General features: G+C 41.1%; 1 protein-coding gene and 1 non-coding gene across 5 annotated transcripts in view; both read left to right on the top strand.

The window, feature by feature from the left end:
• Positions 1-26,469, top strand: part of AHCYL2 (adenosylhomocysteinase like 2) — a 156,758-nt gene that overhangs the window by 108,234 nt on the left and 22,055 nt on the right. For 2 of the 4 annotated variants that reach the window (XM_037049220.1, XM_037049223.1), the window contains exons 2-8: positions 2,144-2,252; positions 10,403-10,546; positions 10,996-11,096; positions 18,706-18,808; positions 20,544-20,638; positions 23,271-23,377; positions 24,449-24,565. In XM_037049220.1, the coding sequence (XP_036905115.1) occupies positions 2,144-2,252; positions 10,403-10,546; positions 10,996-11,096; positions 18,706-18,808; positions 20,544-20,638; positions 23,271-23,377; positions 24,449-24,565 (776 nt within the window). Of the gene's footprint in view, positions 1-2,140; positions 2,253-10,402; positions 10,547-10,995; positions 11,097-18,705; positions 18,809-20,543; positions 20,639-23,270; positions 23,378-24,448; positions 24,566-26,469 lie in introns of all 4 variants that reach the window. The other 2 variants (XM_037049219.1, XM_037049221.1) reach the window with 1 other exon arrangement.
• On the top strand, positions 7,635-7,741 carry LOC118989257 (U6 spliceosomal RNA). Its single transcript, XR_005066975.1, has one exon. It is a non-coding gene; the product is annotated as a U6 spliceosomal RNA (small nuclear RNA).

Genomic DNA, 26,469 nt, shown 5'->3' with positions numbered 1-26,469 from the left:
AGCAGTGAACTGCAGGGGCAGGAGTGAGGAAGTGGGTTTATTGAATCTCCTGCTATTTCACAGTTGACGTACAGGCACACCTCAGAGGTGCTTCAGGTTGGTTTCCACACCACCACAATAAAATGAGTTGTAATCCTTTCTGGTGGGGAGTTTTGCCTTTAATTTGCAAAAGCAAACAACCAAAAATGCAACATCTGTGGAGTGCAATAGAACAAAGTATGCCTGTACGTTGTTGCATTTAACTCTCTCCCAAACTTGTGAGGTGTTTTCGTCTGGGCTGTATTTCTGAGAAAAATAAGGCTCACAGAAGCATCTCCACCAACACACAGAGCCCATGAGTGGCACAGGCAGGATTCGAATGCGGTTCCAGGAAAGTTTCTGTCTGAATGGAGAGAGTGTATATTGTATTCATTGTACTAACTAGACCATTTCCTGGGAATCTTAAAACCTGGAGGACAAGTCACTTTGCCTTTCTGTCCTTTGCAGTCTTTCATCCAGATATGGNCTCTCTAAAAATAAATAAAATCTTTTTTAACTCTTTTAAAGAAAATCTTTTTAAAAAATTTTTGCACATTTATTTTTGAACATATGGTACAAAAAATTTTGTGTAACAAATAATTACAAAACACAAAAACAGATACAAGGTACAAGAAATTTTAGGTATACTGTCCATGTATAATGGGTATCTTTATTTTTCCCTCAAAAATTTGGGCAAAAAAGTGCAAATCATACACAGCAAAATGTGGTATTTGTCGAAATGATTCTAACTTTGGTAAAGTGTTATAAAGTATCAGCTGGAACCTGCAACAGCAGGAAAAGGAGATCAAAATGCAAGAAAGTTATCAGATAATTGTCCAAAATTCACTCTCAAGTACCGAGGTTTATACATATTCAGTCTATTCACTTACTCCTCTACATCTGTTATATTATAGTTAATAAGTGATCAGTCTTGTAGCTTTAAGGTTTTTTATTTTTTTTTAAGATTATTTATTTATTTATCTTAGAGGGGAAGGGAAGGAGAGAGAGAGAGAGAGAAACATCAAGGTATGGTTGTCTCTCATTCGTCCCCTGCTGGGAACTGGCCTGCAACCCAGGCATGTGCCCTGACTGGGAATCGAACCGCGATCTTGTGGTTCGCAGGCCTGCGCTCAATCCACTGAGCTACACCAGCCAGGGCAGCTTTAAGGTTTTTTATACCAAACGTTAAAAATAATTAATGTTTACTGTAGTTACTAGTACCGAAAAGCTAATTAATACATCTTTAAAAATTACAGTGACTACCTGCAAGGAGCTCTGAGAGCAGTGAACTGCAGGGGCGGGAGTGAGGAAGTGGGTTTATTGAATCTCCTGCTATTTCACAGTTGATGAACAGGCACACCTCAGAGGTGCTTCAGGTTGGTTTCCACACCACCACAATAAAATGAGTTGTAATCCTTTCTGGTGGGGAGTTTTGCCTTTAATTTGCAAAAACAAACAACCAAAATGCAACATCTGTGGAGTGTAATAGAACAAAGTATGCCTGTACGTTGTTGCATTTAACTCTCTCCCAGACTTGTGAGGTGTTTTCGTCTGGGCTGTATTTCTGAGAAAAATAAGGCTCACAGAAGCATCTCCACCAACACACAGAGCCCATGAGTGGCACAGGCAGGATTCGAATGCGGTTCCAGGAAAGTTTCTGTCTGAATGGAGAGAGTGTATATTGTATTCATTGTACTAACTAGACCATTTCCTGGGAATCTTAAAACCTGGAGGACAAGTCACTTTGCCTTTCTGTACTTTGCAGTCTTTCATCCAGATATGGCAAGATTGGAGTAGATAGTCTCAAAAATTCCTTCCAACTTTAGCTTCCAGTGAAACTATAGAAAGGATTTCTGGATACAGTTCAACTTTCTAAACATTAATTTTAACCAAAACATCACATTCTTATTTTTTGTCACAGTTTTATTATAAAAAGCATATAGCTATCATCAGAGAGTGGATCGAAGATTTAAATTTGATGGAAGGCGAAGAATGAAAAATCATTCTTCTCTCCAGAATCTTAACGTTCCAAATCGGGGCTGGTGCAGTCAGATCCACTGCCTTGAATTGCTCTCAAAATGGAGGTTCTTTTTGTTTGTATAACAAGAGTTCTTTTTCTTAGCAGATCCAGTTTGCTGACCAGAAGCAAGAGTTCAACAAACGCCCCTCCAAAATTGGACGCCGCTCTCTGTCTCGTTCCATTTCTCAGTCCTCTACTGACAGCTACAGCTCAGGTGAGTCCTGAACTTCAGCAGACTCGCCCGTGGAGGTGTGACCAGTGGGCCCTCCTGTCTACCCAAGGCTGATTAAGCGTGGTCAAGCCTGTGCTTAGGAATAAACTCTTTGCCTCCCAGTTGAAATTCAGACCAAGATTCTAGATGGATTTTTGGGATTCCTCTTATAGAGATTCAGAGGCCTCTTCTACCAATAAAGGTAGAAGGTAGTAATTGAGGAACTTGAGTGCTGGTTTATTCGGAGGGTGGGAGAGTGTATGTAGCTCACTTGTGACCTTCCTTGAACACATGTAAAGACTTGCGTGTTTTTCCATTCCTTGAAAATAAACGGGGTTCCCCATCCTTCTGTCCGGTACTTGCAAATTAATGGGGAAACCTTAATTGCCCCAAGAAACATGAAAACATTGTAACTAGTTCAGGGGAGCCCTTTGCCTTCCCTTCTAAGCTGTGACATTGTATTGCTTATTACTCCTTTCTTCCATTGCAGTGGCATTAATTCAAATATATGGGCCCTGGAGCTGTTATAATTTAATAATAGATGATCTATTACCATGTAAAACCCCTTGAAGGCATTCGCCATTTGTGCAGCAGTGCCCAGTACGCGTCTGATCTACTGTGGAGCTATTTTATTTTGCTCATGTGTCAGAATGTGGTAGGAAGCTTAGTTGTCTCTTTGCATTATAAACAGTAATATTCATTAAATTTTTTTTATCATGACCCAAAGTTTTAGTTGTTCTTCACACAAATAGGAAAGTAGTGTTTGTTATATAAACTTGAAGAATACTTGTTTAGGAAACAAAATTTTAAACTGGGTAGATTGTTATTTACATTGTTTTTTATTTTCTTCCCACAATAACTAAATGATGTAAAAAGCACACGAGATAAGTTCCTATGGGTTTTTGTTTAAAGATACTGACTGTCGTACCTATCTTATTCTGCTGAAATAACCAGTGTTGAAAACTCTAAGTATAACCCTGGAAACTAAAATAATTTAGTTTTAAAATGTGAAACTGTAAAACAGGCTATGACATTGCAGACGGTGAGTTTGTGCATGTTATCTAAACTATGATACTAAATAATAACTGTGTTAAATTTTAAGTCCAGCTCAACCTGTTCCCTACACACTAGATCCACATTTCCCCCTGTGTCCATGCAGGGAAGGCCGATGCCAGCCTCCTTGGGGAAGCCCTACGTGCAGGGAGGGGCCCTGCACAGTATCTGTTTACCTGGAAGAGTGTGATGGACAGGCTTGGTTTCTAAGTGAACACATAGTTGCCTGTCAGCTCCTTGGTGAGTGGTGTTGACGGATGCCGCCCTGGAATACCTGGACTTAAAACTTGGACTATGTGAAATTGCCATTTTTGTAGTAAAAAATTATCAACCATATATAGCCATTTAAGGATCCTAAGCTCAAAAGCATTGGAGTAAAAACATTCTGGAGCGGAAATACCTTAAAGATCAGGTCTTCCGCTTCCCACTGGGTGCTGGGGTCGCCTTGGCGGCACCCCTACAAATGGCGACGTGGCCTCCTTTGGAAGCTTGTTCAACCATAGGGGGTAATCCTTGTTTTATCTAGCTATTTAGCTCCTGATAGACTCTTACACAATTCTTGGAATTTAAGATTTCACTTAAAAATTAAATCACTATTTCAGGGGCATACCACTGTCCTGGTTATCCTCATCTGGATATATTCCAGATTAAGTTTCCCTTTAAAAATATTATGTCTATGAATACAGTATTCCAGATATGATGTGAACTAATCTACAGGAAGTGTTATTTCCATAAGCTCAATGCTTTTAAAATGAATCTCAAGAATATGTTTGCTTCTTTAGCAGCTGTGCGTCACACGTACTGCTACCCCGTTTTATTTTTCAGTTCTGTTTTTTTCCACGTAAACAATCGTCAAGCCCTTTCAAACATTGAATGGAGATGCCTACTGCCTTGAGTCTCAGACTGGGAGTCAGGAGAGACCTAGTTTCTAGGCTTAGATTTGTGTGTGATTTGTTCTGTGATCCCAGAAAACTCTGGCAGTCTGTGAATCCATAACAGAGACAGTGGGAACTTGTATGACGTGACACAAAAAATGCCCCAAACCCATTGAATGAAAAGCCATGAATAACAGATTTGACTCACAACCTTCTAAATACAAGAAGATATGCAAATGCATGTCAGTGAGAACTTGGAACCCATTTGCCGAATGCATTACAATTTAAGCGACTGTAGAAATTAATAGTACAGAGCCCCAAAGACTGACCTTTGCGCTTCTTCCCTTCTCTGTTTATACTCTCTCCCCAAGTGACCTCATTCAGTCTCATAGTTTTAAATGCCACATAGTTTTGACATTTGATTCTCACATTTTATCTCCATCTCAAATATCTCCTGTACACACTAGATCTGTATATTCAGCCTTCTGCTCAGTCCTCTTACTTGGGTGTTTTATAGGCATCTCAAACCTCCCATGTCTTGAAAGCCGAGCTCCTGAGTTCCAACCTTGCTCCTCTTCAGCCTGTTCACAACACTATAGCAAGACTTATTCTTTTAAAATAAGTCAGGCCAGGTCATATCACGTAGCTCGAAACCCTCCCATGGCTTTCCAATCCCTCTGAGTAAAGGATAAAATTCTTACAATGGCCTTTGTGGTATAAAGGCCCTATACCATCCAGCCTCCTGTTACATTTCTAATCATGTCTCTACTTTCCCCAGCCCCCTGCCTCTCCGAGGTATTCATTTCACTGTAGTCATACTGGCCTCCTCACTGTTACTGCTGTTTTGAAACTCTCCTGCTTTAAGACTTTTGCACTTGCTATTCCCTGCATGTGGAATGCTCTAAGGTACCCTAGCCGGGCATTTGCCTCCAGCTCTTAACCAATGATCACCTCTCGAAAGAGGCCTGTCCTGGCTGCTCTTTTAACATTGTACAAACACCCCCACCCAACGCTCACCACCACATTTTTCTCCATAGCACTTATTATCATATAACATATTTTTACTAATTTATTGTTATCTTTTCTTTCCTGTCTTGACCTTGAGACCCATGAGAACAGAGATTTTTGCCAGTTTTGTATTGCTGTCTCCAGCACTTGGAACTTTATTTGACATGTAAGAGGTACCCTGTAAATAAATAATGGTGAAAGGTGTCTAGAGACTTTCTTCCTATACTTCATACCCTTGTTGAGGTCTCTGACACACCCTGTGCATGTAAACAGAAAAAAGAAGGTATATGACATTACAAAATGTTTTCTTTTAGAAACTTCTGCCAGCCTTTCTCAACAGCCAGGTTTCCTCGTCTGAATCACAGAAAAGGATTTGGGAGCCTATTTTCTTAGTTCTCCAAAGGATGGGCCATACCAGTGCCCTTGGAGATGCAGAGGAGAGAAGTTAATTCATATATTCCGAGGATGCTTCAAGGCATTAGAGCTTAATGCTGGTAAACCTAGGTTGAAAAAGGCTGCATGAATGTCTAAAATTATTTTATAAAATATAAGTTTTTGAAAACAACCTCATAAAAAATGAACAGAAGACTTTTATTCAAAGTCGGATCATTCTTAGTAATACATTTTTGAAATAGCTGTCTTTGTAGTCAGTTAATTATTTAAGGATAAGGAAGGAAGACTGAAGTTTCTGAGGTCATAATTGGTTGAAGTATTTTCACAGTTTTCCAAATAAAATTTTGTTTGTATCTTGGTTGCTCACATAGCTTTTTACATGTTCCTAGAGTGTTAATTTATCAGTGAAATCTGCTGCACTTTGACACACTGGCCCCTACTGTTATTCTCGTTGCCAAATGAATAGATTGGGCCCAAGAGGAATTGCCTGACTTACAACAGTCTGGTAGGATTCGTTCAGCCAGGAGTCTGACTGCTGCTTCTCCTAGCAAATAACTCACAGCATCACAGCTGCTGGGAGGTACGGCTTCATCAGGCTTGAGCCGTAGAACATACGTGCGCATGTTCTGTGGGGTAGGTTGTAGATCAGTGATTCATCAAATCATGTTTTGATTTTGGAATTTCATGAAACAAGACAACATTTTGTGGTAACATTAGGTTACTTTTCTACCTAGAAGTTGAACCTTTTTTGGTAGTATCTTGTTTATTCATAAGATGTTTCGGGTGATAGTGAGGAAAGGGAGAGAGTGGCTCTGTCATACTCCTTAATTTACAGTTGGGTAAATTGAAAATTGGTCACTTAACTAATTAGAAGTGAAACAGGAGTTAAGGTCTCAGGCCTGTACTTCAGTGGTTATTGTCTGGGTTGTCCATCATTAATTTTTCATGAAGTTACGACTCTGGGCTTCAGAGTGTGCTGATAAGAACAAACACTTGTGTCCTGGCTGGTGTGGCTTAGTGGACTCAGTGCCAGCCTGTGAACCAAAAGGTTGCCGGTTCAATTGAAGTCTGGGCACAGGCGTGGGCTGCGGACCAGGTCCCCAGCTGGGGGCATGCAACAGACAAGCAATAAATGTATCTCTTGCATATTTATGTGTCTCTCTTTCTGTTTCTCTGTCCCTTCAAATACAAATCTCTCCCTCTCTCTACAAGTAAATAAATAAAATCTGGAAAAAAACCCACGCACTTATAGACACTTTCAAGCATATGTGTACATATGTGTTGGGTTTCTCTACATTTTCCTAGGAAAAATGTTTAATGACATCTCAACTGTTTTCATGAATATGCTACTTTAAATATAGTGGCAGAAGTGAGCATGGATTCAAAAAATAAATGACAGAGTAGTTCAGAAATAATCTTTTCACTGTATTTGCAGAAATAACACTCTCAGTCTGGGTCTGTCAGGCACTTTGCATTCACATATTTTTACAATCTAGACAACTAATATTTTGGCTCTTACCTGATAGCATATCTATATAAAAAGTGCTTTGAACAACAGATTCATTTTGGCTCAAGTAAAAAACACATTGGTTGAACTAACTATAATAAGTTGACTACTGTTAAGAAAATAAAATACTGTGGGTTTTTTTTTTCTATTTTAGAACAGGAACGTGGTATAAGTAATTTTTTCTTTGACTTGGGAGAAAACACAAGCCAAAAATTGGAAAAATTTGGGGGGTTTTTTCATTGTTTGTTGGTTTGTTTTCCCTTGACTTACCCTTAGACGCCGAAAGAGGTGTGGGAGCGGAGAGTCGGTCTGGATGGAGTCAGGCCTCCACCCTCAGCCTTTTTAGTCACTGCCGGTCGGCCTCCTGCAGCTTTGCCAGATTAATAAATGACCGAGGTAGAGAAAAGAAACTGCTAAATAATATTGTATGTACGTCATTCCTTTCCCGGGATGATGGACAACCAGGCAATAGCCACTGGAATGGAATGCTGAAGCTGAGTAAGGACCCTTAAAGATGTCATGTCCGGTATTGAATTAAAAATGTGTGCAGTGCTCACTTCAGCGGCACACACGCCGAAACTGGAACGACACGGAGAAGATTAGCAGGGCCCCTGCCCGAGGGTGGCCTGCGAATTCGTGAGGTGTTCTGAATTTTTTTTAACTATGCAAAAGCCATTAATAATATCAGGTATCATTTACTAACTGCTTTATACCAAGCACTGAACTAAACACTTTACTTACATTATCTTATTTAATCTTAACAACTTGACTTTGTCGTGTCTGCCTATTATACAGTCTTCTCCATCATACCTGTTACAACCATAAGGAAAGAAAAGCTCTAAATGATCAATTTTGTAATTGGTAATTTTGCGTCTGACTCACTGACTAGACTGAAAACTCCCCGAAGGTGAAGACAGACTACATCCGCCCTGCATCTCTGGCTCTCGGAGAGTGTCTGGCCTGTAGCAGATGCGCAATGAAAATTTGGTGAACTTTTGTGTGAATTTGAATGTGTGAATGACTGAATGCATGAATGAATCAACAACCCTATTAAAATAGGTGATAAATAGGTTATCACCTCCATTTTATTCACCCTGAAACAGAAACTGGGACTTCAGTCAAAGCCTGTCGGACTCCAGAACACAAAACCAATGTATTTAGATGGCCAGTGGGGAACACAAAAATCACCATGACTATGGGAAAGGGTTTGAAATTTCTGGGTGTTCTGAATGTAAACACTTTCTTCAAAAGCAGTTAGCCTAAAAATCTGTGTCAGGCCGTTGTTTTTTCTCTCAGGTGGTAGGAGCATGGTTTCCTCAGCCTCTTGCTCCTCAGCTGTTTCGGAGTGTTGGTTACGGTGAAACACAGGACTGCCCGGGAAGCTGTTTCTGGGTTCTGTGGCTAAAGGTACTTTGAGCTCTCACCCTAGGAGGGAGAACCACAAACTTTTTGTACAGATTAGTTCCTTTCAAGAGCTAATCTTTAGGGATTTTATTAATTCCCTCACCTCCCCGGGTGACCCAAGTTCATTCTTGTTGCCTGGTGTTCAGACTTCGCCCTGTGGCTGTTTTCCAGCTTCTTAGAGGGACGCCGAGGCCCCTGCCGGCCCAGCGTTTTGTAGTGCCATGCCTGATTAAGCGGGCAAGGTCAGACTTGCCCCTTACAGCCCTCCCGGAGATAGACCCTTGGCTAAGAAACCCCAGAAATCTCTTAATTTTCTGGATATAAGTAGATCAGCATATTAGAGACCTTAGGAGCGCTGAGATGTTAGCAGCTGTCTCTCCTTAAAAGTGATGGAAGTACTTGTCTCCTTGGGAAATACATCGTGCTTTGTAGATAGTACTTTGTGTTTCCCAAGCTTCCTCTCCCAAAACCTTGCCAACTATGTAGGAAGAAACCATCCACAGAAACTTAAATATAAATCAAGGAGGAAACTGATTCAAGTCACCCAGCAAATGATCAGCAACTACAGAATTAAACGGAGACTAGACAGACCTCCGCTGAGCGTGGGGATAGCAGCAGCGGCTGCCGCCCACTAGCCACAATCAGAAGTCCTCCACCTTTCACCTCCTGGTGTCTGTTGCTAAAGGGATTTATCATTGGCATTTTATTAGAGCAAACAAGGGTTTACCACTTCTTTTGAGAGTCTAAACTGCCCAATGCCGGGCCACCAGACCAGAAAGAAGGGAGAGCACACTGAGTCCTTCATTGGTGCTTCAGAGTCTAATTGGTCTGCAGGCACAGTTGAGCCTCATCAGGGCCTGTCTTAAAGAAGAAAGCTCTGTTATGTCCGACAAACACTTTCTGTGTGGTTCTTAATTACTTTCCCATGAGTTCCTTGTTTTCTAGATCTTATCTAATCAGCGATTGTACTAAAACACAACTTCCATCAGGCATTTGAGCAGCAGACAGAGCAGGGTTAGCTAGGGTCCCAGAATCCCCTGGGTTCATAACTGATCTTGCATTTAGAACTTTAACCTGTTGCTACCATGGTGTGATCTCTCTCTTTTTGCATATTCAAGGACCTCTGAAAATAAAGCCAGCCCTAGATTCCAAGTTAATGCTCTCTAGGACGAACGTCTTAGACAGCCCCTCTCAGCTTCCTCTCTCTGACCTCTGGGTAGCACTTTCCACAGGAGACATTGGGACACCTCCACAGTGCCACGTACCGCATTCTGCCATGTAATAATGCACACCCACTTTTTTGGCCCAAACTTTTGGTGGGGGGGGATCTTTTGTTTTACTTCTTAAATTCAATTTTTAATTTATTTATATTTAGATGCTTGTTCTTTATATTATAAAGGAATTTTAGCATTCATTTTTGAACATATGTGGTACAAGAAATTTTATGTAACCAGTAATTACAAAACACAAGAAAAGATACAAGGTATTTCAGGTACTACCCGTGTATATTGCGCATCCATATTTTTCCCTCAAAAATTTGGGCAAAAAGGTGCGCATTCCACACGGCAGGAAGATGGGGGTGCTTACCAGATGTGGGAATGGGCGCGGTGCTGGAGGATCAGAATCATCCTCAGTTCACTCCCTGGCTTGGAGTTTTCAAGGCCGTTTTCCTCCTGAGGGTTTTTTAAAAATTTTTATTTATTTATCTTTAGAGGGGAAGGGAAAGAGAGAAGGAGAGAAATATAAATGTATGGTTGCCTCTCATGCGTCGCCTGCTGGGAACTGGCCTGCAACCCAGGCATGTGCCCTGACTGGGAATCGAACCGCAATCGTGTGGTTCGCAGGCCCGCGCTCCATCCACTGAGCTACACCAGGCAGGTTCCTCCTGAGGGTTTTTTATTCTGTCTTTCCAGCGGCTTCCTACACAGATAGCTCCGATGATGAGACATCTCCCAGGGACAAGCAGCAAAAGAACTCCAAGGGAAGCAGTGACTTCTGTGTCAAGAACATCAAACAGGCAGAGTTTGGGCGAAGAGAAATTGAAATTGCTGAACAAGGTAAAGGAAGCAAGCCCCTTTCCTCTGGAACTGCCTGTGTCCTTTTGTCCATGTGAATAGCCTTTCATGTCCTGGGACCTGGTAGGCTGTGAAATTTCAGTGTGATGTGGCAGGCTATCTATAAAAAATGATCTGAGCTCAAGAAACGCTGTGGGGAGGGCGTGGATTCTGGCAGGTCTGGAAGGAACCCCTATACCAGGAAAAGGGGAGAGGGGGAGATTTAGATAAAGAGGACTGGGGTCTAGGGAATCAGAACACTGGAGCCTGTGCCTCCGGAAGCCCCTTGTAAAAGAAAACTCAGGTTTATTGTTAATCCCTTGAGAAACCTAATCTAGCAGGGAACCTCATCAGGGGAAGGATCTTACCTTAAGAGAATAAGTTTCTCCCTTTATTCTTTCTTTCTCATTCCCTCCTCTCTAATATGCTGTGTATGTATTGGGCCTTTTCAGAAATGCCGGCACTGATGGCTTTGAGGAAGAGAGCTCAAGGAGAAAAACCTTTGGCTGGAGCCAAAATTGTGGGCTGCACACACATCACTGCTCAGACTGCTGTGAGTCTTTTTCCTTTCTCTGCAGCATAATAGTTAAGAATAGCCCCAGCTACTGAGTGCTTGCAGCTTGCCATGCACTAGGTTAAAAGCTCAACGAGTATTACTTCATTAATCCTCATAATGGTCTTGTAAAGCAGGTAGCCCTAGTTCCAATTTATAAATGAGGAAGTTGAGGCTCAGAGTTTAAGTAATTTATCCAAGGTAATATAGCTAGTAAATCACAGAATCAAGGTTTAAACTTCAATATATCTGACTTTCACGCTTCCACTTTCTTCACCGTCCTACACCGCTTCCCCTTATCTTCCCTTCCAGCATCATTTCTACAAGGTAAGTCTGTGTTAGGCCAATTTAAGCTGCAAGTAAGAGGAAACCTGAAGGCCAGCAGTCAGGCAGACTTCAGATGCAGGGGCGGGGAAACATCCTCAGGCTGTGGTTAGCAAGACAGCTATAGCTCTTCAGGCCATCACAAAGGGGCGTGAAGAGGGAGAAGCACCGTTTCTCCCTCTCTGCCAAGAACAAGGAAACCTTTCCCGGGAGTCCTCCAGGGTATTCCATCCTGTGTCACCGAGCAGAGCTGGATCACACGCCCCTGCCCACCCGTCCTAGGACTGGGGTTACCGTGATTGGTTTAGCGTCTAGACCAGGGATTCACACCCCCCTCAGAGGCAGTGTCACCTTGTTATAAAAAAACATTTTGCATGCCCTTGTAGTATCTTGAAATGAAATTCAGATATATCTACAGATACATAGATATCTATATACCTAGACAGCTACATAAATTTTTTAAAATTAACAAAATTTTAACTGAAATATGAAGGAAGAAGAAAAGGTAAATAATTCATAATATAATGTGTATTTTAATATATAAATGTTTGGGACAGGTAAAATAGAATAGTGAGATATTTGTACTTACAGCACTATTTGGATCAAAGTGCTACAAATGTAGATAGACAAGGCTGTTACTGGTTCTAGAGTATCACAATACTATTGCCAAATGATATGATTTTTTTGAAGTTATTACCAACTTTTTGTAGATTTCTGAATAATAAAAAATACGAGTTTTCTCTTCGTTTACACACAGTTGTTGCATTCTTGGAAAAACTACAAAACACTTTTTGTAAATGTGTAAAGTAGAATAAGGTTCTAAACATAGATAATTATAAATAGGTTTCTCACTCATACGAACTTTTCATTGGAACGCTGGCAAATTTTATCAGATGTGGCATAGTTCCCAGTTGTAAAAGACTGTCCTGTACTTTCAAGTCGGCCCTCCCATTAAATGCCTCTAGCGCTCCCTCCCAATATCGTGACAACCAGAGATGCCCCCCGGCTCTCCAGAGTTCCTCTGTTGAGAACCACTGACTTCGAGTCACCATCCAAGATGTGATGGATGCTGGGTTGCCAACAATAATGAGACCACTACGGGAAATTGGAGTATTGAGAAACGGTCTGAAATCNGATTCGCACCCCCCTCAGAGGCAGTGTCACCTTGTTATAAAAAAATATTTTGCGCCCTGGCTGGTGTAGCTCAGTGGATTGAGCACAGGCCTGCGAACCAGACGATCGCGGTTCGATTCCCAGTCAGGGCACATGCTTGGGTTGCAGGTCAGTTTCCAGCAGGGGTCAGTTCCCTGCAGGGGATGCACCAGAAGCAACCATACATTGATGTTTCCTTCCTCTCTCCTTCCCTTCCCCTCTAAAGATAAATAAAATAAAATATTTAAAAAAAAATATTTTGCATGCCCTTGTATTATCTTGAAATGAAATTCAGATATATCTACAGATACATAGATATCTATATACCTAGACAGCTACATAAATTTTTTTAAATTAATAAAATTTTAACTGAAATATGAAGGAAGAATAAAAGGTAAATAATTCATAATATAATGTGTATTTCAATATATAAATGTTTGGGACAGGTAAAATAGAATAGTGAGATATTTGTACTTACAGCACTATTTGGATCAAAGTGCTATAAATGTAGATAGACAAGGCTGTTACTGGTTCTGGAGTATCACAATACTATTGCCAAATGATAATGATTTTTTTGAAGTTATTACCAACTTTTTGTAGATTTCTGAATAATAAAAAATACGAGTTTTCTCTTCATTTACACACAGTTGTTGCATTCTTGGAAAAACTACAAAACACTTTTTGTAAATGTGTAAAGTAGAATAAGGTTCTAAACATAGATAATTATAAATAGGTTTCTCACTCATACGAACTTTTCATTGGAACGCTGGCAAATTTTATCAGATGTGGCATAGTTCCCAGTTGTAAAAGACTGTCCTGTACTTTCAAGTCGGCCCTCCCATTAAATGCCTGTAGCGCTCCCTCTCAATATCGTGACAACCAGAGATGCCCCCCGGCTCTCCAGAGTTCCTCTGTTGAGAACCACTGACTTCGAGTCACCATCCAAGATGTGATGGATGCTGGGTTGCCAACAATAATGAGACCACTACGGGAAATTGGAGTATTGAGAAACGGTCTGAAATCTTTTATAGGATTTGTAAGATCCAGGTCATTTTTATGACTAGATGAGCTTTCAAAAGATTGTCTCCTGAAGCACAACACTTACGAGGCCATGTTCCTTATTAAAAACAGCAGAGATTCCTCAAGGCACAGACAGGTGCTCTTAGCATCTTCTTTATGAGACTTTTCTGGGTTACATGTTCTCTGAGGAAAAGAATACCTTTGGCAGCCCAAAATTAATATGATAAATTGAAAAGCTGTCTCTTTTTGGAGCTACAGACTAATGAATCGAGGCAGAAATACTCTTGAAACCTTTTTGGGGCTTCCCCAGGCAGGGCTGTGAGACTTAAAATAGTAAGGGCCTCTCTGCTGTCTCGTGTTGCTAAATTATATCTCAGGTTCCTTTTTTAGAATATTTTATTTCTTTTTTTATTTTAAAGAGAGGGGAAGGGAAGGAGAAAGAGAGGGAGAGAAACATTAATGTGTGGTTGCCTCTCACATGGCCTCCACTGGGGACCTGGCCTGCAACCCAGGCATGTGCCCTGACTGGGAATCAAACCGGCGACCCTTTGGTTCACAGCCTGCGCTCAATCCATTGAGCTACACCAGTCAGGGCAGGTTCCTTTCTTCTTTTTCCTGGAGTAATCAAAATCAGAGCGAGCAAAACTAGTTTACCAATTTTAACATTATTTTAATGTACCCTCCCCACGTTTTTTTTCTTTCTCCTTTAAAAAATTAATTACAAAGGAATTTTGCTTTGTTTCATTTTTTTTAAAGATTTTATGTATTTATCCTTAGAGGGGAAGGGAAGGAGAGAAGGAGAGAAATATCAATGTATGCTTGCCTCTTGTGAGTCCCCTGCCGGGAACTGGTCTGCAACCCAGGCATGTGCCCTGACTGGGAATTGAACCACTATTATGTGGTTCGCAGGCCCTTGCTCAATCCACTGAGCTACACCAGCCAGGGCTGCTTTGTTTCACTTTTAATCTTTATTTTATTTCTTTGAGTACAAAAGCTGTCGTGTTCATTTTACAGTACTCAAACATCACCACAGTCTGTACTGTAGAAAGACAAAGTCTCCTGTAATCCCATGCTGCAGATAGAACTATTATAGTTAACGGTTTCCCATCCGTGTCTCTAATAGACTTGGATCTACTTACATTTTTAGGTGTGTTTCATAGTTCCTTCTAACCAGATTTCCCAGCTACTTCTAAATGGTAATGATCCAAAGTCGGGTTCTAAGCTCTGTCCTCCTCTTACTCCTAGCTGCCTTCACTCCTGCTTGAACTCCAATAGCCAGCAGTGTTGACTCAGAGTTCTTTGAACTGTTTTTATATTCTTGCCCCCAGTGACTTTTATAGTTCATTTATATTGCCTTGCAGTTAAGTTTGTGTATCATTTTTTTTATTTGACAAATTCAGAATTCCTAGTTGTAGGAATTCAGAAATTCTTTAAGGTGAAAACTAAAACAAGATAAAAAATGGAATCAGATATTGAAAGGTAGCATAGACTAGAAATTTAGAAATATGAGTAGTTCTGCTATTCACTTACTGCATCACCTTGGACAAATTATGTGAGAGGTTAGCCTACATTAGTAGAATTGCCTGCAAGTTTTGTTTTTTGAATTACAGCATAATCTTTCATTAGAATTCTTATTTAGTATAGAAATACACTACATACAAACTTTTAAAAGTGAAAATTAGCAATACTCAGAGTCAACCACTGTGAGGAAATTTTAAAATGAGCTTTTTAACCAAAGCTTTCTCATTGTTAAAATTAGCTCTTAAAGCATTAGGGCGATATACTACCCTCTTAAAGATCCTACCTGCATCTTAGATATTGAAATAAAATAAGTCAGGATCAAATCAGTAGATTAGTTTTTAAAAATATTTTTAAATTTGAAACAAACATAGATTTATAGAAAAGTTACAAGTATGCTGTGAATAACTTTTTTCTTAACCATGTGAAAGTTGCCAACCTTATGCTCACCCCGCAAATACACACGTGGTTCGCATTTTACGAGGTGTTCATCCTGCCCTACGACCCGTACAGCCACTGAAAGGCGGGAAATTAACATCCATTCATTGTTACCATCTAATTCTCAGACTCCATTTGAGTTTCACTAGTTGTCCCAATGATATTTTTTATAACAAAAGGATTCAGTTCATAGCTCTGGGTCTCATTTGTCATCTCTCTTCCATCTCTTTTAATGCAAAGCAGTCTATAGTCTTTGACTTTCATGACCTTGACACATTGGAAGATTATAGACAAATTATTCTGTAAAATATCCTCAACTTGGACATTTCTGATGCCTCCTCATTGTTAGACTCAGGCTATGAATCTTTGGTAGGAAGTGATGCTGCATCTTTAAAAACTTAATCTTGTCAGATGACACATGATTCCAGTGTTGTCCTGTGATGTTCATTTTGATCCCTGATTCCTCCAAGGAGTGTCTGGCAGACTTTTCCGTTGTAAAAGGTATTTATCTCCCTTTATAATTAGTAAGTGTTTTGTGAGGTAGTAATATGAAACTGTGTAAATATCCAATTTTTCATTAAACTTTCAATTTCTTCACTCATTTGTTTATGTGTATGGAATCATTGTTTCCTGTTTTATTTCATAGGTTATAATCCATTGCTATCATTACTTACTACAATGTGATCCTCATATTGTTCCAGTTTTGGCCAAGGGGGAGCCCCGTCAGTCTGGCTTCTGTGGCTTGTCTTCTGGCCTGTCTATCCCTTTCACTCCCCGAGCACTCCTTGCTTTGGGTACCAGATGATCTAAGCTCACCTTGTGTGTGCTCTGCCTCAGTCCTGGAATCCCCCATTTCTACGAGAGGCCCTGGTGTTTTAGTGGGTCTGTACACCAGGGTGATCTTTGCTATTAGGATGTCATTGTCCATGGATCCTCCATTAATTTCAGAAAATAATTGCCCATTAACTCTTAATATGTGTATATTTTGCCATTTTCTTCTTCTTCTATGGATCCAATTACATGCATGTTAGACCATTTGATAATATCCCTTAGATCTTGGAAGCTGTCTTCTGATTTTTACCCCCACTCTTTTTTCTTTCTATATTTCAGTTTGGTGATGCCTAGTCTGATGATAAACCTGATGAAAGAAATTCTGAGTCTCTGAAACTTTAAAGAAATTTTTTTCCTGACATTTCTATTTGGCTTGTTTTTATCATTTCCACTCTCTGCTGAAAATCCCTATCTATTCATGGATATTGTCCATCTTTTTTCACTAGACCCTTTAACATAAACATAATAATCATAGTTAAAATCCTAATTAAACATCTAGCCTGTCACTGAGTCTAATTCTCTTGGATACTTTATTTGTTGACAGTTGTTTGGGGTTTTTTTCCCCACTCATTTGTTTATTTTAAGGTTTTATATTGAACAGTAGTATATTAGTTTCTGTTACGGTCATGACTTGGGCTGGATTTCGTTCTGTTCTGCATTTTAGGCTTCTAATTCCTCCAACAGTGGGCTGCTGCAACCTTATGCTTTGAGGTTACCACAGGGCTCTCCTCAGTGTTTTTGGCTTCACTCTCAGCTTTCAGCTGCTTCTGCACATGCTTGCCGTGGGGGGAGCGGACAGAGCTGGGGGGGGCTCTCTTCAAGTGCATGCACCACCTGCAGCAATAGACTTTGTTTCCTGGAGCGAGGCTAATGGAGAGTTAGCAAGGAGGGTTCTTGGATCTCTTGATCCAGCCTCAGTCTTAGGCAGCCATATTTTGCCTTGTATCTGTGGTAGGTCTTGAGCAGTAGATTTTTTTTCCTACCCCTCCCGGCGTGGTAGCAGATCTTTACTTTGTATCAGTTCAGGGTCTGGACCCAAGAAACTTTCCTGCTACTCCCCTAGGAGCAGAGTATTCTCTTGATCCCTGGTGGCAGGCATAATTCCTGCTCCTCTTCCTACAGCTTAAAGCTTTTGCTGCTATGAGAGAAGATTGTGGGGGAGTGCCCAGGTGTCATGCCTGTCTTTGAGCACAGCCAATGAGCTCCCTGCCCCCAGTCTTCCCTGTGAGCCCTGGGTGGACGCCCCTAGAAAAGGGTTTGATGTGAGCGTGAAATCTCTTTGTGCCTGGAGCTGCTAGGAATTCCAAACTGACACACTTTTCCACACTAGTTTACAACTGTAATAATTCATTATTACAGATACAGCTACTTTTTTTCTTATCCGCAGCATGTATGGCAGCCACCTCTCCCTCCCTCCTCTGCTAAAGCTACAACTACTTCCTCTCTCCTTAAAGAGATCTGTCACTCTATGGAGTTCAGCTCACTGGATCGCTTTGTGACTGCAGCTCTTCGATAGCTCAAGAAACGTTATGGTTTTGTAGATCATCTGGCTTTTTTTCCTTTTCTTTTTAAAATTTGTTGATTTTATTCTTTTAAAAAACTTTATTTATTTATTTGCAGAGAGAGGGGAAGGGAGGGAGAAAGAGAGGGAGAGGAACATCAGTGTGTGGTTGCCCCTTGTGTGCTCTTCCTACTGAGGACCTGGCCGACGACCCAGGCATGTGCCCCAACTGGGAGTCAAACCAGTGACCCTTTGGTTCACAGGCCGACACTCACCCTACTGAGCCATACCATCCAGGGCTAATTTATTGATTTTAAAGAAAGAAACATTGATTGGTTGTTCCACTCATTTATGCATTCGTTGCTTGATTATTGTATGTGCCCTGACCTGGGATTGAACCCGCAACCTTGGTGTATTGAAATGACACTTGAACCAGCAGAGCTACCCAGTCAGAGCCTTGGCTTTTTCTTGTTTGGGTGTGAGCTTCTTTTGTAGCTTTCTATGTCCTAGGAAGACACAGAACTATAAGTTGGTGGTTTTTAAAAAATGTTTTAGCTCTGAAACCCTTGGTTAATTAAATCTTATGGGGAGGCTCAATATGTTAAATGGGTAAACTCACAGAGCTCGGCTGGAACCTTCCTCCATGCCTACCCCCAACCATTTCCCTCTTATCAAAATACTAAAGAGTTTCTGTAAGGCACAATTTGAATATCTTTGACCCCAGTTATTCCTGATGTACTTTCTTTTGTCAAATATATAAACTTAATCTCCTAGATCAATTGTTTGGCTCAGGCTGGCTCATCTCCTGCTTTTTCTCAAATACAGGTGCTTATGGAAACCCTGGGTGCCCTGGGTGCCCAGTGCCGATGGGCCGCCTGCAACATCTACTCCACTCTCAATGAAGTGGCGGCTGCTTTAGCCGAAAGTGGTAAGAGCTTTGCTTGTTCTCTGTGTCTTTGGCTAAAGTAAGTCTCTGAAAAGTTCTGTTGTCTCCATATAAATCTTTAAGGAAGGTTGACATTAAAAGAGCTGTCTTGGTAGAAATGGATCCCTGTTTTTGATGTATTTGCTCTTTCTGGGCTTCTCTTGTTAAATATGATCTAGGTGACTCCGTTACTTAGTTACCTGGTAAACTGAAATTCTCACCATTTCCCAACTACTCTTTGATCTTTCTCGTTCTATACAGAAGATATTTACAGTCTCAAATATCTTCTTATGTCTCATAATCCTTTACTAGTTAATGCTTTGCCTCGACTTGCTAATGCTGGAGCACCAGGGAACACTACTCACGGTCTAAAGTAATGTGAATTGGAAGAGAAAACGCCTGTGGCTGAGTTTTGTGGTCCTCTTTGGTTCTTAGCAGTCTGAACCCTGATTTTAACGTTTGGTGTTTCTGCTTCAGCAGTAAACAGGATTTGACCTGGAAGATTAATATTTCATCACAGTGGTCACAGACTCCTGAAGAAGCACCAAAAAAATAGAGAAATTTGGACTTTGTCCGTTCTTTCTCTTCACTCACTGGCAGCACACACCGATCCGAGCACCGACCCTCGCCTCAGAGCTCTCGGGAAGTGCCGCGAGAGCTCCACGGTGCATGCTCGTCTGTCCTTTTGCTGACACTTTCAGCAGTTCGTTTGTTCTTTCCTTTACAATCATTTATACAATTTTTATTAATGTGTAAAATGTATATAAAAATACACATGTATTAAACATATAACCCAATTAATTTACATCCAGTCTTTTTTTCCCAACAAATACTTATTATGCCTCCTATATTAGAAGTTAAGGAGATGATGAGACATGTCTTTGTCCTCAGAATCTTATATTGCTCTTGAGAAAAGATACATTTGTAGATAATAATAATAATAATAATACAAGAACATAGGTGAAAATGCCACAACAGATCACAAATCCACAGTCAGCAATCAAACAAGGGGTTTAAAAAAGTTCAGAGTCCCTGGCTGGTGTAGCTCAGTGGATTGAGCTCGGGCCTGCGAACCACAGGATCGCGGTTCGATTCCCAGTCAGGGCACATGCCTGGGTTGCAGGCAGGTTCCCTGCAGGCCAACTCCCAGCAGGGGACGCACGAAAGGCAACCATACATTGATGTTTCTCTCCTTCTCTCCTTCCCTTCCTCTCTAAAGATAAATAAAAAATCTTAAAAAAAAAGTTCAGAGTCCACGAGAGTTCACTTCTGGGTTAATTGGCTCCATTAGGAACATAACACTTCTTCACTGGGCCATGAGGTGTAATAAACGTTTTAACAGATGGAGAAGAGTGTAAGGATTTGCCTGGCAGAGCATGGCATGACCCAAAGTATCAAAGCAAGGAAGATCGAAGTGTAGTTTGGGAAGTGGTGAGAATTCCAGTTGGGCTGGATCAAGACGTACTTATTTCTAGTTTCTTTTTTCCTTTAGCCATATGTTTAACATCCATCATACTTTTGTTTGTCCTCTTTGGTCTAACAACAGCAAAATGGCCACCAGCAACAAAAGAGTAGGTAAAGGGACCGAGGACAATACTTGTCCACAAACAAAGTCAGCCCAAGGAGTACAGCAGAATGAGAGAGTTTGTTACTGAGAACCAGCATCTTCTTGCCAGAATTTAGAGTCAGCCCCTTTTTAAGGGCTTTAATGGTTCCTTTTTGTTCCTTTTTTTCTCAGGATTTCCTGTCTTTGCCTGGAAAGGAGAGTCAGAAGATGACTTTTGGTGGTGCATTGATAGATGTGTGAATGTGGAGGGCTGGCAGCCGAACATGGTGGGTTAGATTTCTGCGAATGCACTTCCGTAGGGGCCCGGGAGTGTGGGGCAGAAAGGGAGGCTCTGGCTTAGGAGAGGGTTTCCCAACAGGAAAGACGGGTAATGACTCCTTTTCTATCTGATGATGTACCCGGGCTTCCAACAGAACTAGATGCATATGCTCAGGCACCCCAAGAATGTTGAACCTCTTTACGGCCTCAGCGTTCCATAATGATTAGTGCCTATCTTAGAATCATTCATATTCACCAGCAACATTAAAATGCTCTGTATTTACATGTGGCTGATTAAAAAGTAAGACCGATGAGTTACCTACCATCCCTACCACCTCTCACTACTATCCCCTAACAACAGGAATCGGAACACGTGTGCACACGCACTCACACCTCCTGTGGTACCAGCTCTCACTAGAATCAAAGCTAAATTCATTGTAAACATGAAGGGTTTCCAAGTTCAAATTTCTTCTCTCTGTTCATTCTCCACCTTAAGAGAACTAGGCAAAGATTAGGTATTTTTATTTTTGCTTTGTTTTTATTCGTGAAGGCTGATAGCATATTAGATTCACAAAGAGAAGAAGAAAGCTGCCCAAAGTATGAGGCACTCCTACTTTACAAACATTTCTGCAGAGAAAAGTGAGAAGAGAAATTAAGGAATCAACTGAAAAATGAATCCGTGAAGCTGTAGTCCAACTCTTGCTTGCTGCTAGATACTGCAGAGCAGGCCTCACCTGGTACGCAGCAGAGGAAAGCAGCCTAGCTTTCTGGATTCTCTGATTCCCATCACATCGCACCAAGTGCTGGTTCAAGGAAACTGGGTTATAAAGCCTTCATGTCCTGAAAGGGAGGGAGGAGTCAGCTGCAAGATGAGTCAGCTCATTCCAACAAAGTTAAACAGTAATAGGGGGGAGTCTGACTGACAGGCACTAAAGAAGATAGGCCAGGGGATTTCTACTGGAAATATAACAGTAATTTTATAGTCATGAGCATGGGGAGGACTTGGGATTGTTCTCAGAGAGCTTTTAGAGACTGTAGAGCCGGCACAAACAGCTGGAAAGGATAACGAAGAGGGTAGCACGAAGATAAAAACAGTTGTCACCCCCAGAAAACAGGACCCATACCCCTTCGGATCCTGTCAAGATCTAGTGCTTTCCCTTGCTTTCCAACCTCGGGAAGATTTTCTGGTGACAAGAATTTTCTGCAGTAGAGTTACATGGTGAGAACGATGAGCTACATTCATTGAGTACGTATTAGGGATAGCACCTGCCTGCCTGTGTTAGACTCCTAGACGAGAATAGTGGGACTTCAGAGTCTTAAGAGTTTCCAGTTGCTCAGTCTTTTCTGTCTGATCTTTTGTGTGGCTAGGAAATCAGAGGCCGCAAGGGCAAACTCCATGAAGGATTTCATATGTGCAGAAAGCGAGAGAGACTCAGGATCCTTTCTGTTTCTTAGGGCAACTGTTCCGAGGGTTTTTACTGGGAGAAAATAGAGCACAAACCTAAGAGTATGGAATAAGTATAGCATTTTAATGAGAGCTCTGTCTTGAATCCCCCTGCTCTCAAAGAAGGGCTAGTTGAGTCAGAGAAAATAATTGTAGATCAAGAGCAGAAGCAAAAAAGACAGCAGGTGATAGACGTGAGGGTGGGGATTTCGTGTGCCCGGAGGTCCAGGAGGGCATTTTTGGCACTTGCAGTAATGTTGGTAACCGATGGACGGCACAATGGGGACACGCTAATAGAGGGCAATGCGGTGCCCTGGGACTTTCCAGGAGGGCGGGTGTAGCAATTTGGAAAGTGCTGCTGAGCGTTTCTGACAGCTAGGTGAAGGGCTGATGTACCCCAGTCTGGTGCTGAATCATATGCTAAGCTGATCTTTCTTTAGCTTATTTATAATTCAAAAACTTTCTTCTGCTGGTGAAAGCTCCAGTGGGCACAGCATTGTGTTTATCTTTAATCCCAACCGGAACGAGTGATGAGCGGTTCAGATGCATGCTGCGCACACTTACATACTGCACAGTTCCCTAGTTACTTTTAATTTTGGCCATAGAGAGTGTGAGGTTGTGCTGGGCAAAGCCCCACAGCACCGCCTGATGTTTTGGGTGGGAGAGTGCCCGAACCTGGGGAGAAGTAAAGGACTCATGGATAGGTTTTTATGAGCCATTGTTCTGGGAGGAAGACTTAATTATCTGGCTTTATTTAATCTAAGCTTTGACTGACTATATTTAAAGTCCAGCTTTTAATGAATAGAAAATGTGCTCAGATAGATTTAGACTTTCTGAATATCCGTAGTATTTTTAAGAACTAGTGGTTTAGATAACCACTCAAGTTATTAGCCCATAGAAAATGCTCATTGTGTTGCTGTGTGTTTTGCTTAATTGGGTGTGTCATGGGGAAAGGTCATTTGGCTGTGAGAATTACAGTTGGTCTTTCACCCCTCATTGTCTTTTACTTCAGTATGAGTAAAAGACAGTATAATGACCAAATAGTCATTATACTGAGTTAGTTTGCATAACCATGTGGGGAATTTGAAATATCTGTAAATTGATCATTGGAAATTGTGATACAAGACCCAGAGAAGCACTGGAAACATTGAGCCTTTGGCAAAAATAAATAATATTATTGTTGCTTATTATTGCAGATCTTAGATGATGGAGGGGATCTCACTCACTGGATTTATAAGAAGTATCCCAACATGTTTAAGAAAATCAAGGGCATAGTAGAGGAGAGTGTAACTGGAGTCCATAGGTAAGATTTGATGTTGGCATTCCTAGTTTTATGCAGCCTAGGACAGACATTCTCGCAATCACATCCTTGTAGAATGAATTATGTTAAAAAGTGAACCTACTTTGAGGTGATGAAATCTGAGTCTGCACACCTGTTGTTTTGAATAACAATACAAGTGACAAATCTAATACAGTAAGGGCAGGGACGGGTCAGGGAACAAACGTGGTCCTCATATTTTCTAGCCATTGTAATACAGTGACTGCTTGTCCTTTTTTGGACGAATTCTCTTATGCAACAGAGATTTCTTGAACTTCTGCAGTGAAACAGGAGCAGCTCTAAGGACTGTGCTAGGGATCAGGGATGAGGCAAAACAGACGAAACCTGGGCCCTGATGACGCTTCATTCTTACGTAGACAGTGAGGACCTAAGGTTCTTTTTCTCAAATGAACAATAATCCCCTGAGCAAAACTGAAATCATTTCTGTTTACTGTTATTCACCCAGCAAGAACGGAAATTATGAAACAAGAGCTTTAGGGAAGTAAATTCTGAGTGAGCCACCAGGACCGCAGCAGTAGTCTGTGACCTTTTTGAATATGCAAAACACTGTACTTTCAGACTCTTAGGAAGGGATGGATTTTGAATAAAACACCTGGTTCTGATTTTTAGTTGACCTGATTAAAAAAAAGTCCTATATATAGATATACATATTTATAGGTATGTGTATTGAGATTATAAAATTGAGACTGAAAGTTCAAGTTGTTGCATTAGAGTACTGGGATTAAAATAGTAATTAAAGGTAATTTTTATAATTAAAAATGAATAAAATTAATAAGTAATTTCACATTTTAGTCCTTGAAATTTAGAGGTGGGCGAGAGATTTTCCCCACGTGCTTTTTGACTAAGATCTTTATTCTACGCTACATACAGATGCTAGATAGTCGTTATCCCCCCATATATGCCTAATAGGACAAACTAGTTATGTCTCATGCTCTCATGCCTCTCAGTCCACATATTTCTGGAATTTGGTATGAAATTGACAGCAGATCCAGCATCTCACTGTTTTGTGTTCTTCTTGATTTCCCCCACCCTCAGGCTGTACCAGCTATCCAAAGCAGGGAAGCTGTGTGTTCCAGCCATGAACGTCAATGACTCAGTCACCAAACAGAAATTTGACAACCTCTACTGTTGCCGTGAATCAATTCTTGATGGGTAATTTTTTTTAAATTATCTTTGGGATGAACTTGAGTTGTTGAATTGAGGTTCTAAGTATTTTGATTTTGCTTATTTCTGGAAATGATTCATGTAGCACCTCCAAATCTATCGTCACGTCATACTCAGCTTTTATAACCCAGAGGTGCCATTGCTCTCCCTATTACAAGCACGTTTATATTCCTTTTTTTTTTTTAAGATTTATTTATTTATTTATTTATTTGTTTATTTATGGAGACAGAGGAAGGGAGGGAGAAAGAGAAAGAAACCTCAGTGTGTGGTTGCTTCTAATGTGCCCCCTACTGGGGGCCTTGCCTGAAACACAGGCATGTGCCCTGACTGGGAATCGAACCAGCAACCCTTTGGTTCTCAGGTTGGCACTCAACCCACTGAGCAACACCCACCAGGGGTAAATCTATTTTACTTAAAAAGAAATCAAACTAGCCCCTGTCTGTTGGTAACAGGGTTTTACTTGATAATGCTAATAGGCCTGGGAGAAACTAACTAAAGCCATTATAGACATGCAAGTATCTGTGATAGCTTGGGAAGAGGTTCCCAGTGTTCCTGTTCTGAGTCATATTGCCAGTTCTTAAGCTCCAACTATCATATAATTCTCTTGCCATCTGGAAAGCTATGGTGAGCAGAGTCCATTCTCAGAGGCATTTCTAGTTTTTCAAATTTGTAAGGAATGAACATCTGACAAAATCCACTTAGATATATACCAAATACTCTGTTCTTCCAATACCCAGTTTCTGTTTCTACACTGGTGCCCTGACATTATTTCCATTGTTGCTAGGAAGGCTCAGTAATTCCCTCTCTGAAACAGTCTCCCTCACATAGAGGTGAACGGGAAAGCGAAGAAAAGGCCTGTGGGCCGCATTGCCTGGACCCCAGGCTGCAGGGCCGCAGGCACTGGGGCCGGAAAGGCCTTGGTTAGACTGTCGGTTCTACCGTTTATTGACTGTAAGGCTTTGGAGTAGCTATTTAACCTCTCTGTGCCCATTCCCTTATCTGTAAAATGCAACAGTCAGACCTGCCTCATGGAGTTGTCGTGAGGATTAAATGAGCTAAGGCATGAATCCCGGTGTTCGGTGGTAGTTCCCTGTCTCTTCTTTCCAGAACTCTGCACAGTACTAAGACTGATTTCAATCTTAGGGGAAGCTTTTTGCTTTGAAATCCTTTTTTGGGGGGGGAGGGAGGAGCAGGATATTCAGTGCAGATTTGAGCTATTATTAAGTATTACTTCTTTGAGTCAGTAGTATTAGATAGATTACACATATAAATGAATTCTCAGTCCATCAGTCTGTTTATAGACTGTCTTAGTGCTGTCCACATTTAAATGTTATTACAGTGAAAATAGCCTTGCGCCTGATAAAATCGGTAATAATCTGAGTATATACTCACTAAAATATTTACTCATCCACAATTAAGTATCTTGTAGATTTTTCAGGTCTCAGGTCTAGGAGCCTAAAATCTACCTATACTGGATTCAGTAAAAGATACATAAGGTACTTATACTAATTCTGTTCATAAACATGGACAGAGTCCCTCCTAAGCAGTGTTAACCCTGTGGGTAAGACAAATTCTTTAATATCAGATGTGTATGAAAGTGAGAGTGAGATGCAAGCAATGCAACAGAAGTTAGGGTTAATGAAGAAACAGGCCAACAAAGTAATCTACTAGAAACCTGCTGAGCTCATTGGTACCTTCAGATGGTAAGAAACTTTCCGAGTGGGTCATGGGCAAATGTTCCTCTTAGCGGAGTTGAGAGCAGGAGGAATTAAAGAGAAGGCAAAGTGTGCCGCCCCAGGGAAGACTGCAGTGGAGAGGAGGGGACATTCAGCCCAACAGAGTCCATATGAGGAAAGGGTCAGGGACCAAGCTTTTGTAGTCCTGAGCTGGCT

The sequence above is a fragment of the Sturnira hondurensis genome, unplaced genomic scaffold, assembly GCF_014824575.4.
Source record: "Sturnira hondurensis isolate 20B ecotype Veracruz unplaced genomic scaffold, ASM1482457v3 Scaffold0006437, whole genome shotgun sequence".
NCBI classification, from domain to species: Eukaryota; Metazoa; Chordata; class Mammalia; order Chiroptera; family Phyllostomidae; genus Sturnira; species Sturnira hondurensis.
This window is presented reverse-complemented; position numbering and strand designations above follow the sequence as displayed.